General features: G+C 37.4%; 1 protein-coding gene and 1 long non-coding RNA gene across 2 annotated transcripts in view; one reads left to right on the forward strand and one right to left on the reverse strand.

Annotated features, from left to right (window-relative positions):
• LOC144646043 (uncharacterized) overlaps nucleotides 1-17,818 on the reverse strand; it is a 95,987-nt gene that overhangs the window by 62,929 nt on the left and 15,240 nt on the right. The gene's annotated exons all lie outside the window — the stretch shown is intronic.
• Nucleotides 11,175-16,457, forward strand: LOC144645528 (alpha-1,3-mannosyl-glycoprotein 4-beta-N-acetylglucosaminyltransferase C-like). The gene is made up of 3 exons (XM_078505108.1): nucleotides 11,175-11,360; nucleotides 12,925-13,008; nucleotides 14,203-16,457. The coding sequence occupies exons 1-3, from the start codon at nucleotides 11,177-11,179 to the stop codon at nucleotides 15,366-15,368; spliced, it is 1,434 nt and encodes a 477-aa protein (XP_078361234.1). The 5' UTR covers nucleotides 11,175-11,176; the 3' UTR covers nucleotides 15,369-16,457.

The raw sequence follows: 17,818 nt of genomic DNA on the forward strand, positions 1-17,818 counted from the left end.
AACTGCTTTTATCGACAAGAATGGAGGGACAAGGGAGCCATTTCAGTCTTAAACATCCTAGACGACAATGGAAAATTGCTATCTTTTCAAGTCTTCCAAAGTAAATTCAATATCAAATCAATTTTCTAAGCTACTTGCAGGTAACTTCGGCCATCCCAAAACGCCTGCTTTCAAAAGCAAGATCTATCACCTTTAATAAGGGGGACACAATGGATCCACTAGCCCAACATGAAAACAGTCAGGTTTTTTTCACACACTGAAAAAGGCCATTTAATTTTAATATACAGTCTGCATGCTGGAAAAAATAGCAATTTCATCACAAAATAGTTTTTTGTTTGTTTTGTTTCTATTTACAGGTGACTTGAAGACTTTGCAAGGGCATTCCTGTTAGTCAAAATGAACTCAAAAATACACACTGTGTCCGATGTAATAAAATTGTCACATGATTGATTCCCACATGTTGCCAGTTTAAACCTGAATATACTTTAGTGACATTTATGGCTTTTTATATTATATAAACATCCCAGAACCCAATAAGGCTACATGTGAATACTGACACTTTATTACATGTAAGTTTTAAAACCATTCTGAGGTTCATGACAAAAATTTTTTGTTTCAATAAAAAACATGTAAAAATAATGAAATAACAGAGAATTTACATAATTATTATCGAAGACCATAAATTTTACTCCAGGTTAAGTTAATGTGTCAAGTGTTTTTGCAGCACAGGCTTGGTTCCACAGGGTGTGATTCCAAAAAAATATCCATACCTCCCCCAAGGATAGTTCTTTGGTTTGGACCCTCCCACCCCCTGGGATTTCCAGTTTAGCTTCATACTTTTACAAATTTGTGCTATTGAGACCCCCATCCCCCTCAGAATTTCCAATGACCATCCTTGGGGTGGGTATGGATATTTTCTGGAACCGCACAATGTGGGCATTTGCTTATGAAAGTTAGCTGCAGATTGATCTGATTGGTACACACTAATCAATATTCACATTTACCTGTGGGATATATAATTATATATCGTTTTTACCGGTTTCACTTGTAAAAATAATAATAATAATAATAATAATAATAATAATAATAATAATAATAATAATAATAATAATAATAATAATAATAATATTTAATATTTATATTGCGCATTTTCTATCAAATAATCAAATACACAATACAAACATTACAATAGATACAAAAATAAGAACCTATTTCCAATCTTTAGAAAATTAATCAAAGAGGTCTATGACCTACTCGTGAATGCGTTAGATATATTTGAATCGTTCCTTTGAACAGTATAGTATCGATGGAAAATATTAATTATAGTGATTAATAATATTAATCAACTTTATTTAAAGAGGGCGAACATGTAACAGGTCGCTTAGGTATAAGAATTACTTTTTTCATCATTTAATTGCTCAGTAAACCGATGGCTCAGTGGTACTACTCTGCGTTCTGAAGCGTGTGACCCGGGATCGACTCTCATACCCTGTGGCTAAAATTCTTTTTTTCTTCTTATTTTTTTCACGGATATTATATACATATCTGTCTTGTATAGAGTTTCGTTACTCTTTTACTGATTATCCTTTAATAAATCGTGCCGTGATTTAACCTTCCCAGTCTTAATAACACATACATTAAGTCACTGGTCATCGTTTCCGAATGGTCGCGATTATTATATACGAAAAGGCAATATTTCATCGTTTGGGAAACGATTGTTTCTCATTTACAGGGTGAAGTATTTTCTACACTTATGTCTTTGAAATAATACCTTTGTAAAGCTGTATTTTTATCCACAGCCGAGGGAAACGAAATTTAGAAAGCGCCTGTGAGCATACCTAATTTGCATAATGTCAACAACGATGGAAGGAAGGACGGATGGCTCAAGTTTCCCACTATACTCGTTCATTATGCATTCACGAGTAAAAACGAAACCTACAATATTTACAAGTGGCTATAAGAAAAATAATTTGCAGAAAAACTATAAAAAGTCTTAATATAAACTAACAAAATGCCTTGCTAAATAAAAATGTCTCAAGTTTCTGTTTAAAATCACTTTTAGTGCAGGCAGATCAAATGCTTATGGGAAGACTGTTCCAAAGCCGTGGCGCTGCCGCCAGGAAGGATCGATCCCCCATGGTAGCTTTTGTGAAACGCTTTGGGGTGCTCAGAAGCTATATGTATAGCTACATGTATAGCTATATGAAGCTATATGTATTTCGACAACTTCTAAATTCTAACATTTCAAAAAAAAAATTGCTAAAATAAAAGCACTTTTTTCAACAGCACATGCCGTTGTGCATTTGCCTGTCACCTGGCTAACCCAGAAGGCTCCACAGTTTGCACTTGCTAGACGAGCCTTAATCTCATCAGAGAAGGGTAGTAGCGAGATATTTAATGCTGAGATATGTTAACAATTGCTTTCTATTTTATATTTCAAAAATACCAGTATGCTGAAAAGTTTGTAGGCCCGGGCCTACAAGGCTAGCTACGCCCCTGTCGGAGTTCCAATATTCATGAAAATAAACAAAGAAGTGCGAAATTAGTAAGAGATAAATACCGAGAACGGAGGCATTAATCCATATGGATTAATACCGATGTTCGAGGTATTTATCTGACTTAATTTATGATATTATTCATAAGGGATCATTATATAAAGCCCGTTTCCAGCAGGACAAAAGCTGTCTAATTAGTGGTACCTCGGCTCCGACCGTAAACAACTAAGTCTTTCTTTTGTTTTATTGTTGCCATTGGCTGCGGTCACATCTACGACGTAACTAAAGTTTAAGGTCGCGCAGGACCCTTGCTCATTAATATATTCATTAGTCAAATTTCTTGTTGGAGTGCTGTCTTGTAAAGCTTTAATTCACTACATTTTGAATATCGATTCCTCTAAAATTTAATAAGGATACTCAGGGATGATGGAATTACATCATGATTGTCCTTTTACTGAGAGATGACCGTTGTCTGTGATGTTACAAGCCCTTAAAAGTTTAACTGAAGATAATGCAATTTTGTGTCCAAGTTTTCAGCTAGCACAGCGCACCAAATTAAATGATTATATAGCCTAGTGATAAATCGTAACTTCTTTTGTGTTCCCACTAGAACGAAATTTTCGATTTCAAAAACTGCTACAAGTTGATGCCTTCTAAGAGAGTAAAAATGTGAAATCTAAACTTTGAAACATGCTATCTTCATTTTGAGAAGGAAATTTAAAAATTCGCTCTAGCCAGAACACAATAGAGTACACCAAGTTTATGTTCCTCGCGAATCAACTCTTGAAATTCTTTATCGGCGGAGAAAACTTGGACACAAAATTGCAGGTTTTGAGGCTTCCGAAGACCTTCCGAGTCGATGTTTACAACAACGTGTGCTTTATTTAAAGCTGTGAATCTAATTATGATAATTCGCTATGTTCCAGCGCACGGGATGCGAGGCTGAGAACAATACCGTGTAATTACTTGTACAAAGAACTCTGAGAAAAAAAAAATCAGGAATATTTCGTTTGTTGTCGGCTTCAGTCGTCGCAGTTCGTGCATACTCTTTAAATAAATACATACATAATGATTTCAAGGGTCCTGCGCGACCTTAACTATAGTTAGTCTCAAGTTACGTGACGTCATACCTAACTGCAGTTAGTGCTTTCGGTCGACTTCGCGTTCACACCAATGCAGTTAACTATAGTTAGTTCTGATTAGCTTTTGGATATTTCGAATATAAATTAGTTCATGACAGCCCTTGTTGTTGATCTGTGTCAAGTTGTTCCTCTATTTTTTTTTATTTTTGCACGGCATCTCGGTGTTGAAGAAAGTAAAATGAAGTAAGGATGCTTGACGCCGAATAATTCAAGCTTTATTTTTGCTAACTTTGGTGATATGTATTTTTTCATTCCCTTCGCGCTTTGTTTTGCATATTTATGTTCATCTCGCACGTGCGAAAAGAATTGTCGCATTCTGATTGGTTTTTCTTTTGTAAACTTAAGACTAAGCTATGAGAGTATAGCTAACTGTCGTGGGTCGTGGGTCGTGGGTGGAAGTCGTGGGTCGTGGGTACGTGTGGGTAAAGTCGTGGGTGTGGGTAAAAGTCGTGGGTAACCAAAAAATAAAAATAAAAATAAAAATAAATTGAAATTGAAAAATCGCTTTGTGTACTTTGGAAATAGAATTGGTACGGTTGTTGTTAGACTAGGGATTAAAGGAAAGAAGAAACGTAACGTCCATACCTTTGCTTCGTAAAGTCAAGTTTAAGCGGTTCAAAGACTTGTATTTTGCCCCTGCACATGTAGTGCCCACTCCTTCGCTCTCGTCAATGTAACTATAGAGAGCCTGAATCAGGCTAGGCTAGGCTAGGCTAGGCGCGCTATATTTTTGTGTCTGATCGACATGTTCACAGCCAAGAGTAGCGCCGCTTAAATTTTTTTAGCAGCTTGATTTTGTCTTGAATAACAGCTGTTTTATTCCAAAAATAATACCTTTATGACCACGATGGTTTATTCAGAAAAATCTATTTTCCCGACCGAGGCTAATGAGGGACGGAGTGTTTTTTCTTGGAAAGGGGATATGAAATTTTTTCTCTGCAATTTTTTTAAGTGTTTGCACCTCTACAAACATTTTTTTTTTGTCGAAATGCAAACTATTTTTTTTGTTATAAATATCGTGTTTGCAAACAGTTTATTAAGGATTTCTAGGCCCGACAAACATTTTTTTTTAAAATATTTTCACCCCCCCCCCCCTCTCCAAAATAATGGTCCGTCCCTTAGAGAGAGAGTGAGGGGGTGGCGTAAAAGAGAGGAAGACTTTAAAGAGCTTTATATTTTTTTATTTCTTTTGAGGTGAAAATTAAAACAGACACAAGAAAAAACATTATTTCACTCTGAAAACATTTCTCTTTGTAAAACAAAGCTACTTCTTAAACGGTAGGGCTAGGCTTTTATTACAGAGCACCGGCTTCTCTGATTCCTAGGTTCCAATTCCTCTGTCTGTCCTTTTTTGAGGTTGACATTCTTTCCCACGGCCACTGCACGCTCATATCTGTATTTTTAAGGCGTCATGGTAACTGATAGTAAAACTTAAATCATTCGCCTTTTCGACCGACGATCCGGAAGAAAACAACGTGCTGCGAGTTATCCTGAGAATTACCCTTTTCAGATTTGTATATTTAGGTCGATCGATAATGGATTCCGATAGCGACTCTTCTATTTCGTACGCGGATGTAGTGAAACGAGATTCTCCGAGAACTTCACCACCGCGCCTAAGCAACAGCTGCTGGCTCAAATTCCAAGTTGAAGACGAGGAAGAGGCAATGCAAATTGCTTTACAGAAGTCTGTCAATGATCAGATAAATACCTGTTTGTCGTATTGTTTTCTTTAGATACGATACTCATATTTTATCTCCTTTACACAAAGCGATTTTTCAATTTCAATTTATTTTTATTTTTTTTTGGTTACCCACGACTTTTACCCACACCCACGACCCACGACTTCCACCCACGACCCACGACCCACGACAGTTAGCTATACTCGATAAATACCTGTTTTTCGTATTGTTTTCTTTAGATACGATACTCATATTTTATCTCCTTTACACAAAGCGATTTTTCAATTTCAATTTATTTTTATTTTTTTTTGGTTACCCACGACTTTTACCCACACCCACGACCCACGACTTCCACCCACCACCCACGACCCACGACAGTTAGCTATACTCAAGCTATGAACCCTGCTTGGGTATAACTATGGTTAGTCTGTATTGTTTTGGATCAGCGAGGCGTAAATTTCCTAACTATATATATAGTTAGGGTGAACACATTACCGAAATAGCTAACTATAGTTATCCCCGTCTTAACTATAGTTGATGGCCCAGATGTGACCGCAGCCATTGTGACTTGTCAAGCATACTTGAATAACACGAGACTGTTTTGATGATTTGATTTGCTCTGTGTGACGTTTGCAAGGAGCGGGTAAGTGTGTTTTGAACAGCGTCCATAACGCACAAAGAAAAACCTTCAGAGAAACGGCAAGGACATTTTACGAAGAGTTGAACCAACGACAGGAACATGTTCACTGTGGCCAAAGCTTTCAGTCAACGGAACCGAATTCCAGTTAAGTTGTCAGGAAACGTTTAGGAATGCCATTATTTCAAGAATTCGACGCACGTTGTTGTATTCAAACAAGACAATCAAGCAGAAGGAATTTTTAACTAAGGCAATAAATATGCAGTGACAAATTCAAATGAGCTTAGCAGATCAAAATGAATTAAAAAACATAAGAAGGCTTTTTCAAAAGTCTTGATTTTTTATTAAAAGTAAACCTAAGAAATGTTTGGGCTGCCTATATGGCTTAAATTGTTTTGTATTAGGTGCTTTAAAAACTTTATTGTTGGAAATATCGAATTTAATTTGTCCAGACAAGGGTTTGATTTGGTCAGGATAAAAACATCCCCCGTTTAAGGTATTTATTTGTATAAATCCCTGAAAGGAGGGATTTATACAGATAAATCCCTCATTAATATCATAAATTCAATTCATCAGCCCCGCTCTTCCCTGCTACATCATCAAACCCTACCCGCACTTTCAGTTAGTTAATATTCAACAGGGTTGTAAGTTAAATAAAGGTTGTTGAATAATAAAAAGAAAATGTGTCAATCATGAAATAATTAACAATTATTCTTTGAAATCGAGGTGAATATTCTGCCGCTTTTCACCGAGATTTCAAAGAATAATTGTTTTAGTATATACACACGAAGTGATCTCAACAACAAGCGATCTCAAAGTTTTCAGAAGGAAACCATTTAAAGTCGATTTAATTGACCTCTCAATTCATGCGTGGAAAACGTACATATAAGCGGCACTAACCGACATGCGCGAAACAGTTTACAGAATCTTCAAACATGGCCTAGTTAATCTCCGATAAAATCCTCGTCACAATCTAGCAAAATGGTCCTTTAACACCACTCAAACCTGCAATCTGATCAAAAACCTGCTTGCAAAACATTTTGACAGTTGAATCAAAGCTTTTAAAGCTCACTTGAATTGAAAATTGAAAGAGCAGTTGGCGAAGGATCCACCTGAAAGTTTGGATTATAAGCTCACTGAATGTCTGCAGAACTGTGGTGAAAACTGGATGTTTTCTTGCACAAAGACTTTTTCCTGAATATTTGTGGAGGATCTTGGTTGAATAACACTTGATGTTGCTGCCGATAAATCTGCGGTATTCATTTCTGCCGATGCCGGGCGAAGAGCGACTGACGGTAAGCAAATGTTTATCGAGTTGTGTGGACATTGTGCTGCAAATTGCGAAATATGTAGTCTTCTCTTACTTTGAAAACCATGAGGCCAAATTTCTTAGCCTTTTTTTGTCTTTTCTGGTTCAGCATCTTCTTGTAGAGTATTTGCGATTCAGAAACGCCGGCGAAACGCGAGTTTACGCCGGCCATTTTGTTTCAGTTTGGATCAAGCATTATTCACTCCGTAGGGAGTGAATAATGCTCATTAGCCCGAGATAGCGAACCAATCAGATTGCTTGAAACACCAAAATCACTGAGGGTGCGTTTCTTTGGGGAAAATCCAAATCCGGATTCTTGATCCAAAAACGGATTTTGCGTTTCTTTACCTATATCCGAAAATGGATTAATCTTGGTTCAATGATCTGAAGAATCCACACTTCGAGTGGATACATCAGATCATATCTGAATCCGGATTTTTAGGATTCATGATCCGTGCGTTTCTTTGGGAAAGGATTCGAAAAAAGTACCTTGGCCCAGCGGTCTTTGCTGTGAAAATACAGGTTCGCTCTTTGTAAACACTGCCATACGGAAAGTTTTAGGCGGTTATTTCGATCAAAATACAAAAAATATTTCACGATAAAAGGAAACAGTAGCTTCAGATAGGTATGTAGTATCATTTTAAACGGGATACAGGTTTTCTAGAACAGCCACTGCGTGCCTACGGAAGTTGTATCCTTTTGAAATTTTCACGAGTGAAATTTGCACTGATCATTTCGCAATCATTTGAAATCGCTCTCAGATGCTTTCTCGCCCCATTGTGCTTAACGCTAAAGAAGGTCTACTTCGACGTGTGGGTTTTGTAAAAGATTTTGTATGCTTAAATTATTTTAGCTAGGATACATTTGACGAAAAATCTCTTGATTTGTGCTGATATTTTATGTTCTGTGCGAAATGTGTTTACGGGGTTGTCATGGCAAAAAATCCGTTTTCGGATTCGTCGTTTCTTTGGGAGCAAAGTATCCATGTGATCTGAGATCAATGATCCAATTTTGGATTTTCCCAAAGAAACGCACCCTGAGTGTGTATATACTAATAATAAATAATCTTTTCTTTGTTTACTTAAATGAATGTATACATCTTATTCGATGGTTTTGCAGATAATACGCGCAGATGTTTTACGAGTTTCCTAGTGTTTTTATATATACATATATATATGTATGATGATCCAGGCGTAGTCAATCGATAAACCGATAATCGATAACAATCAATAGCAATATTAATCGATATCAATATCGATTTCCGATACCACTCGATAGGAATCGATAAAGAAAAAAGTTGTGAGTTCGATTGATATCGATTTCCAATGAAAATCGATAAGGATTGGTTTATCGACTGTTATTGATTTTTATCAATTTTCATCGGAAGTTATTTATGTCAATTTCTACATGTTAACATGGACACGATGCTGTTTTATGGTTTTATTGAGTCCTTCAATCGTGGATATGTAATTAATGCAAATATAATATTACCAAGCTTATACTAAACGACGAGAACAAAATTGATACCTCAGCGCGATTCAAAATTAGAAGAAGAAGAAGAAGAAGAAGAAGAAGAAGAAGAAGAAGAAGAAGAAGAAGAAGAAGAAGAAGAAGAAGAAAAAGAAGTTGCAGCCAAAGTAGCGGTGTGCAACCCGTTCTCTAGTCTCGTAAGAGCCCGGGGGGGGGGGGGAGGGGGGTACTTGGGTCAATTTTTGTTGGGTTTGTGCCGCTGGCCTCTCAGAACCCCTACCCCATTATAGTCATATTCTATGGCCAATTATATACCCCATCTTAGTCAATTTTGGGAAAATGTAATTTTCACGCCCTAACTTAGTCACTTTCTGGGAGCCGTTTAACGCGTTTGTCTATTATTGAACAACAGCAATAAAAACAGTAACATTTTTTTCTAGTCACCCATTCTAGTCACCCTATAAAAAATGCTTGAAAAGGCGACCCCACTTCAGTCAGTCCAGTCGTGAAAATGCGACCCCATCCAGCGGCACATCCCCATTAACCCATTTATAGGAAGTGCCCCCCCCCCCCCACCCACGTTAGAGCAACGCCATAAATACATTGTATGAAGCAAAAATATGGAAGCGTTCGGGAGGGATACAATTTCCGTGCATTTATAGGATCGAGTTGAACTTTTACCTAACTGAAGAACGCCATAATGGAGATGCAATCGACAGCGCTCTGAGTGTTGCCTGGGTTGAATGGACTAGTTAAAATATTTTAAAACCCCAAACCAAGAGTATCTTGATGAACATTCTGCCTGTACCCCAGACTGGACTTCGGCAGGACTAGAAGGATGCTGAATTAATAAAATGTTTTACCATTCGAACGCCGGTCTCGTATTGTTTTACTAACTGAAGTAACGCCATCTAATATGTTTGAAACGAACCAGAGCGGAGCGACTGCCGACGACACGAATGGGGGGAGCGAACCCCCCCCAATCGGAGACAAGAGGAGAGACACGGGGAGACCGGAGGGGGGAGGAGACCAGGGGGGAGGAGGAGGGAGGGGGGGGGGCGCGGACGAGGCGGAGAGGACAGGAGCGGCGAAAGCCGGCAGCCGGGGGGCGGCGGACCCAGGCAGGTGGGGCACGCACCTGATGGCGACAATATGAGACTGTTTTGGAAAAGAAGGTTTTTAACGCGCCTAGGTAATTGCCTATGTTCAGGGTCTGGCAAACCGGCAGAACTACGTTGTGTGACCAATGCATTTAGATGGTTTATTTTGCAGTGAAAAGGTCTTGAAAGAGTTAGGTGTTGTAGAAATAATAGAAAAGACAAAAGTCAGCTCAAAACGTAGATATTTAATTGAACTTTATTTTTAAAACAATATTTCTTTCTTTCAATATTGCCGCAGCAGATGAAATTATATTAAAAGTAAAAGCACTAAACTGTGATAGCGAGCAGGGTGGCCAAGAACTGGCAAATACGCAAAAGTCGCACGAAAAAATTTCGAAGTAAATTAAGACCAATATATACAACGGTTCAACAAAAAGTTAACTTAAGCGGAAAGCTGAATTATTCTACGTTTCACATGCCAAAAATTAGCTCGTTTGGTAGGGGCTTTTGGATGAAATACGAATTTAACTACATCCATGAATTTTAAGGAGCCGTAAACAAACAAGTTTTCGGAAAAAACAAATTCACCTACCTCCGCGTAAACTCGACGTGTGAGCTTTCTATAGCGAGTTGAAGGATCAAACTCAAGATACTTAGAGCAAAAGAATCAGTCTATCGTTTTATGGAAATAACTTTTTCTTTTATTTCAACTGGGGCGTGAAAAAACGCGTTGAACACAAAGTGGCCGAGAACTGGACCCGGCCGAGAACTGGGCCCCATACCGTAGTTGGTATGGCAAATATAAAAGCTTCCTTAAATTTTAGGAATCTCAAATGTCATGCGTTTACTAGAGAAATTTGTATATGTTCAGGCTTGGCGACCTGTCCGCGACAACACAGAGGGTAGGAAGCCTGTGATCTCCCTAAAAAAATCCAGTTCAGCGAACTTTGCTTCCAAGAATTTTAAAAAGTCTATACTTCAACATATTTTAAAAAGACTGCTTCAGTTAGTCCAAAAATGGTTCAGAATGTAATTTGAGCACTTGCTTCTTCAATATAACAAATTCTGCGAAGAAAAGAAAGGATAATCGTTTGTCTGTGTATGGGTAAAGTCTGCTCGCTCGCCTGATTAATAAGTCAACAGCTCGCTTGTGTAGGAAATGTTATGTAAGCATTAAATGTAAATCAATAAAAAGTCAACGTGTCGCCCTAGTACTATGTTTCTATGGAGTTTAGGAAACACTCTTCACGAATGCGCACGTTGCGTTTCTTTGTGGCTCAGTGTTTCAATTAACATTGATTAGTATAATAATTTTTTTTCAAGAACACCAAATAAATTTTAAGTATGCGTTGCAGATTTAAACGCAGGCATCTTTTAGAGTTTGTCTTTATATTCTTCGCGGTTTTTGCCATCGCAGCTCTTTTTATAAACTTTTACACGTCATTCGGATTGGACGAATTGCGAAGAAGAGACGAAAGCACGATATCAACTCAGCCTGATCCCGCACAAGCTAACGATCGATCATTAGGTGAGTAAAGTAAAAATACTATTCAGTATACCTCGTGTTGGAAACTTGATAACAATATCAAAGGAATTTAGGTTTCACTTTTAGGAAATTGTTTATTTAATCCTTTATATCGCTTATCATAATTCAGCAGAGTTCAGTTACTGATAATCATTCATGAAGGGACATCTTACAGCAACACGTCCCACTGTGTCGCTGCAACATCTCGGCTCTCCGTACATTTTCCTGGATGTGCTTGTTGCGATTTTGACCCTGCATTTTTTTTCTCTCCAGTACCTTTTTCTCATTAATGACGGCTAGATTGGCATAAACGACATCATAAAATCCAAAAACTCGTTATTTATTTGCAAAACACTTACTTATGAATATTTTATATTTCTATCCGTATGAACACAAATTGTGTACATATAAAATCAGAGAATTTGCCGTTATTGGCAAACGTTTATTTATCATGTATTATTGTCATATAAAAATCACCTTATGCGTACATACAATTATCGAAGTTGTGTGGAGCAAAATGTCTCCCTTTTGATGCGGTAAAATTATCAAATTATGTAATTGTTATTCACCTGAAGAGAGGGGGATATATGTTATATTCGCCTGGTGTGGAACGCCAGGGCGTATTCATATTTCGATCTGTATAAATAACTAATTGTCTATGTATTAAATTAACGAAGTCGTTTTGTGCAAAACGTTTAGCGAGGCTTTATTGCACTTCGCCTTATCTGGAATTTATCTGATTATAGGTAAAATTCGGCATAATATAATTTTGTTTACTTACTTTTGTCACGGCAACCATACGTTTTTGACAGGCATTTTCTTTTAGCAACTTTTACATTTAAGGATGAATTCTGATTCTTTTTGTTAATTTTGGTTAGGACTTCATGGAAAAACCAAGATGCTCAAAATGATAAGACCGGAAACTATTTGAAAACGTTGGCTAACGTTTTCAAATTTCAATCCATTTCCATCTGAGTCATCCGCAGTCAAACGTGCTTTTCAAACAGTTTAAGTGCTCTAAAATAGCAATTGTTAATAAAAATGGTCCATTATTTTTAATTTCCTACGACACCAATCTGAATTTTGGCTGTTCAAAAATCTGTTAAAATCCGTGACATAGTCCCTTTAACTGAAAGTGAAATCGCGCAAAATTATGGCAAAAAGTGTGCGAAAATACCAGGACTGAAACTTCCATAAGTTAAATATTCAAAGGTGCTATGTCCGAAAGGAAAAACATTTTGTAAAGAATATGTTTCTTAAAAGAGTTTTAACGAGTGGTAATCTTGTGTAAATCTTGGCACTATGTGTTACTGACCTTTAAAAATAGGACTAACCATTTCTGACTACGTCGCCAACTTTCTTTTCATAATCAGCCTTTTGTATAATAGAATTAAGCGCAGAGCTCACTTCGGAATTTTACAGAACTTTTAGTCTGAGTGGAGGATTTTGATAGAGAAAGGAGAAGAGAAAGTCGGGTTCCCTCCGCGCATCGAATTCATTCTCAATCCACTGCAAAAAAACACATGGTGATCGAAATTCATTTGTGTACTTGTCTTATTTTTGACAGAGCCACATCCCTCTATTTGCCTGGACAAAAATATAGTAAGCACACCCATAACAACAAAACTAGGAAGTTATCCACAAACTAAAGGTAAGCTTTGAGTATTTTTCCTGATTTGTAGTTATGATGATTATTTTAAATAGCGATAGGTGATCTTATATTTCCTGAAAAAATAATATTAATCCTAAAAGGTTGGAGGAATGGACAAACTTAACTTAAAAAAGGTTCAAGGTTATCTTCAGTAATATTTACCTCATTACATTATTTGTTTTAACTAGTATTTATTTATTTATCTGTTTTATTTGTCATTTACAGAAAATATACACAAGAGTTAGAGTTAAAGAAAAACAGAAAACGCATGAGAAATCGTATCGTGTTCCTTTTTTTCAAACATTTGAAATCTTTGCGTCTTCTTTGGCAATCCTCGAAAGTAATTAACTGCATTTCGAGAATTTTCGTAATTGTTCAGTTCACCGTCTTATATTTTTTTGCAAACTTTGGTAAATTTGTCGCAGTCTCATGCACTCTCAGTTTGAGAATCGTTTGAGCAATTTGTATATAATTAAATCTTCAGTTGAGGTTCTCAATTACAATCCATCTCACTTGTTCTTTATTCCTAGTCACCCTTGCTTCCTATCAGTTTATTTTTTACCTGATTGGTGTTTTTCTTCCTCGACAGACTATTATTTCTGTGTTTTTTAGTTTCCTTTGATCCGTCAACCATTTAAGCTATACTCCACCATAACAATCCTGGCTTAACCTCATATACGGGGAGCAGGATGGCGCAGTGCAGATATGTCCAGGATTGAGCGCAAATGAGATGCACGATCCTCATGACAGGCATCACAAAGTGTCCTCATTAATAAAAGTTCACCAAAACACACCAAAATCTGTCTAATATGAAGTAATATGGAAATGTAAAATAATACAATCAAACATGAAGAAAAACGATACTTGCGTTCAATCCTGGACATAAGTGGCGCAGTGGTGAGAGCGCTCGCCTCCCACCAATGTGGCGGGGGTTTGATTCCGGCCCAGTGCCATACGGTATGTGAGTTGAATTTATTGTTGGTTCTCGCCTTGCTCTAAGGATTTTTCTCCAAACTCTCCGCGTTTCCTCCTTCCTGAAGACGAATTTCCAAATTCCAATTCGACCTGAATATAGGACACGCATGAAAACCAGCTATAGCTTATGTGGTTTTCTCTCTCAATATAGCAGTTACTTATTTAGTTAGTTATAAACTCTAAGTGTGTGAATTGTTAAATATTTTTCTCTCATTTTAGGGTTTCTTACTATTGGGATCTCATCAATTGTTCGACCACAAGGAGATAACTACCTCATGCGAACTATTCAAAGCTTGATTAATCATACAAGCGACAAAGACCGACGTGAAATCTTTATAGTGGTACTTCTCGCCGACTTCGATGAAGCACCTAAATCTACTGCTTTGACGGAAACCTCTAGTCGTTTCGAGAAATACATTAATCAAGGTTTTATTCGTGTAATCTTTGCACCTAAGGAGTATTACCCGTCGCTCTCGAATGTGAAAAGGAAATTTGGTGATAACCCGCAGAGGATCTTTTGGCGCTCAAAGCAAAACATAGACTTTGCATTTTTAATGTGTTATTGCCATGGACTCTCGCAGTATTATCTCCATATAGAAGACGATGTACTTCCATCGCCAAGCTTTTATGCCAAGCTTCGTGATTTTATCTCTTCGGTAAAAAAGCCTTGGCCCATTCTAGACGCTACCTATTTGGGCCACGTAGCCAAAGTTTATCACGGCAATGACTTGGAGAATCTTGCCACGTATCTTTACCTTATGTACGACGAAATGCCAGTAGATTGGCTGATTGACTTTTGGCGAAAGGTCAAATATGACCGACCTTATGATGAAGAGTTCATTTATCCACCAGCTTCCCTTTTTCAACATGCTGGAAGTCATTCTTCATTTGCAGAAAACAAAGGTCGTGATACCGATGCATCAAGAGAGCAATATTTTGATCAGTACGATATCAAATACAGGGGTTTAAATCCTTCTGCGATCGTTAGCAGCCAAATGACGTCTGAACATGGACATCCACAAGATGCTTATAACAAAGGTTATGGATATTTCTGGACCCAGCAGGTTAAGAAAGATGACTTTATTCTTGTTGCGTTTACTCCAGCAGTGAATGTTCGTAAAGTATTTGTTGATACAGGTTCTTACATTGCTCCCAAAGATCAGCTTGAGTCTGCAGTTTTGCAAGCTAGTTTTAACAACGAAAATGAAAAGCATGTAGATGGCTCTCTAAATTGTAAAGAGTTTGAGACAATTGGGGAGTTTAAAAACGGTAGAATAGAGGTCGCTTTGAACGGTGGTAAAAAAGCAACTTGTTTACGAGTGTTGGTGATGAAAAACCAGACTAACTGGGTTTTCTTTAGGGAGATTGATGTTTGGCAAGTTTAAAATCGCGTATGTATACTTTACTGATCAGGCTTTGAGAGTTTTGCAAGGTTGCTGAGAGGTCTAGTTAAGGCAAGAGACCATCTCTTTGTCCTTATTCTTGACAAAAAGGAACGAAACCCCGGGGATAGTGCTTAGGTCGAGGACAAGACAAACAGCAGTAGCAATCACAACGAAAAGCAGCAACAGCAACGATAACAACAGAAGCAGCAACAACAAATCCAACAACAACAACGACAGATACTACAACAACAAATACTACAACAACAACAAATACTACAACAGCAACAACAACCAATACTACAACAGCAACAACAACCAATACTACAACAGCAACGATAATAACAGCAGCAGAATAAACGGCAGCGGTTGGTGTGCGGTTGGCAGGAACCGCTTGGCCGTTGAAGAAAGGTCGCTGTTATAGGAAGGTGGCCGTATGTGGAACTTCAACTGTACTTGGTGGAAATCGAGCCCACGATCGACCTCCATATTAGAACACCATTTTCCTACCTACTGAGCTACGAGACTAAACGGAAGCGGGTCGTAGGATGATTAAGGCATGTAGAGGGTACAACTGGATAGATGGATGGATAATCTTTATTTAAACACGATAAAATCGTCAGCTTTTGAAAATTACTACACATAATTCTTACATTAACACTAATATTCTGTTTATAAGCTACAAAAAGAAGAAGCTGCTTTCCACGAATGCCGTTCCTTAAAGTTCTTGTTTAAGTAAACCTTCGAATAGGTTGACTGTACCCGTAATGTATACGTTAACACCACTGAGCTTTGACCTGAATTTTTTCCGCTTGGATGTAGGAACTTACATTGATGATAACGAAGTTCAAACGGACTCAAACGCGTTTGAAAAATAATTCCTCCAGCTGGGTTTGAGTTTCTCCGTTATACTGACCTTCCGGGAGGGGAATCTCGACATTTTGCCTCCACTACATGCTCGGAAACACATCTGATTATTTTTCAATCTCAGCAAATGTTTCAAGGCTAATAGCATGCAGTGAAAAAGGGAAAAACCTAGATGCACCAAAGCCGTATACGAAAACCCCTAAAAACCAGCATTTCTTAGGGTATCCTAATTTGACATATTGTTTACAAATACTTTGTAAAATATTGTATCTTACAGTAACACAATCATTATAGCGGCACTTAGAATAAAACAAATTCAAAAACCTACATGCGTGCATGACAAATAAAAAGAAAACCAAACTTACCTTATTATAGGAAATTAACGCTTGTGTTAATTAAGGTATTTGAAATTAACGCGACTCAAATTAACGCGAATTGAAGGAAAAATTACTTCCCAATAAAGGAAATTAACGCGAAAGAGGGGGGAACATTTCAAAATGAAGGAAGTTAACGCGACGTACACAACAGGAACAAGTTTATTTCAACACTTGTAGGCGTGTAATCTTAAACGAAAACAATGTTTGTGCTACTTTTCCCACTTTAAGCGTTCTTCACAGTATCATTGATAGTGGCAGATAAATTATGCTTTTTCCTTGGAGTCAAGAACATCTGGACTGTAACGAAAAATTGGGGCCAAAATAATGAAAATTAACGTCACGTCATGGAAATTAACGCTCCACTTAATTAACGGCGCGGAAATTAACGTTAACAAAAATTAACGCGACTTAAATTAACGCGAAAGTTTTAAATTCGCGTCAATTTCATGACGCGTTAATTTCCTATAATAAGGTAACCTCAACGCAGCGAAGACGCATTCTCGTCGCCAGAGTTCTTATTCTCGCGCCCAATGTTTTTTTCAACTTCGACTCGTGGAAAATCGAGGGTCTCAGTGAAACAAAACTGACTGATTCCCAAGGGATCAGTCATTAAGAGTTTTGTTATACTTCCTAACTAAAAATAAAACAACTACATACCAGTATGATGCGTACGAGTTTAATTCTAAGTAAAAATCATAGCTACACAGCTGAAACAATTCTGTAAAAAAATTAACAAGCGGAAAAAAATGTACAAATTGTTTGAATCACTTTTGGTTATAATTGAAATTTATCGAAACTTTTCAGTTTGAAAGAGTTTTTTGAGTCTGTTTTTGCTTCTTTAGCCGATAATTTTTTTTTTATTTTCGATGACTTTTAAACCTTTTTCTTATGTAAGTTTCTCTAAATACCGTGGCGAACCGCAAGATAATCTAGAAAAATTTTCTAGTACAATTTTTTGCAGCAGTAATCTGAGCGTCGCTTTGCTTTGTTCAGTCCTTAAAAATTGTCGGCGACATTTTTCTTCTTACAAAAATTCTTAAGAGTCTTAATTAAAAGTGGTCTTGTTTGTCGATTTAAAACATTTAGAGCTTCTGTCTCGTTGATAAGTCGTCTTTTTTAATTCTGATTTGAAAGCGTTTTGTCATGGCCACGCCTCAAAAATAAATTCTGGTTTCCGAGTTTCATTCTACATCCCGGTTTCAAGGCGCA

This window comes from Oculina patagonica, chromosome 3, assembly GCF_052425735.1.
Source record: "Oculina patagonica isolate OP01 chromosome 3, crgOcupat, whole genome shotgun sequence".
Taxonomy (NCBI): Eukaryota; Metazoa; Cnidaria; class Anthozoa; order Scleractinia; family Oculinidae; genus Oculina; species Oculina patagonica.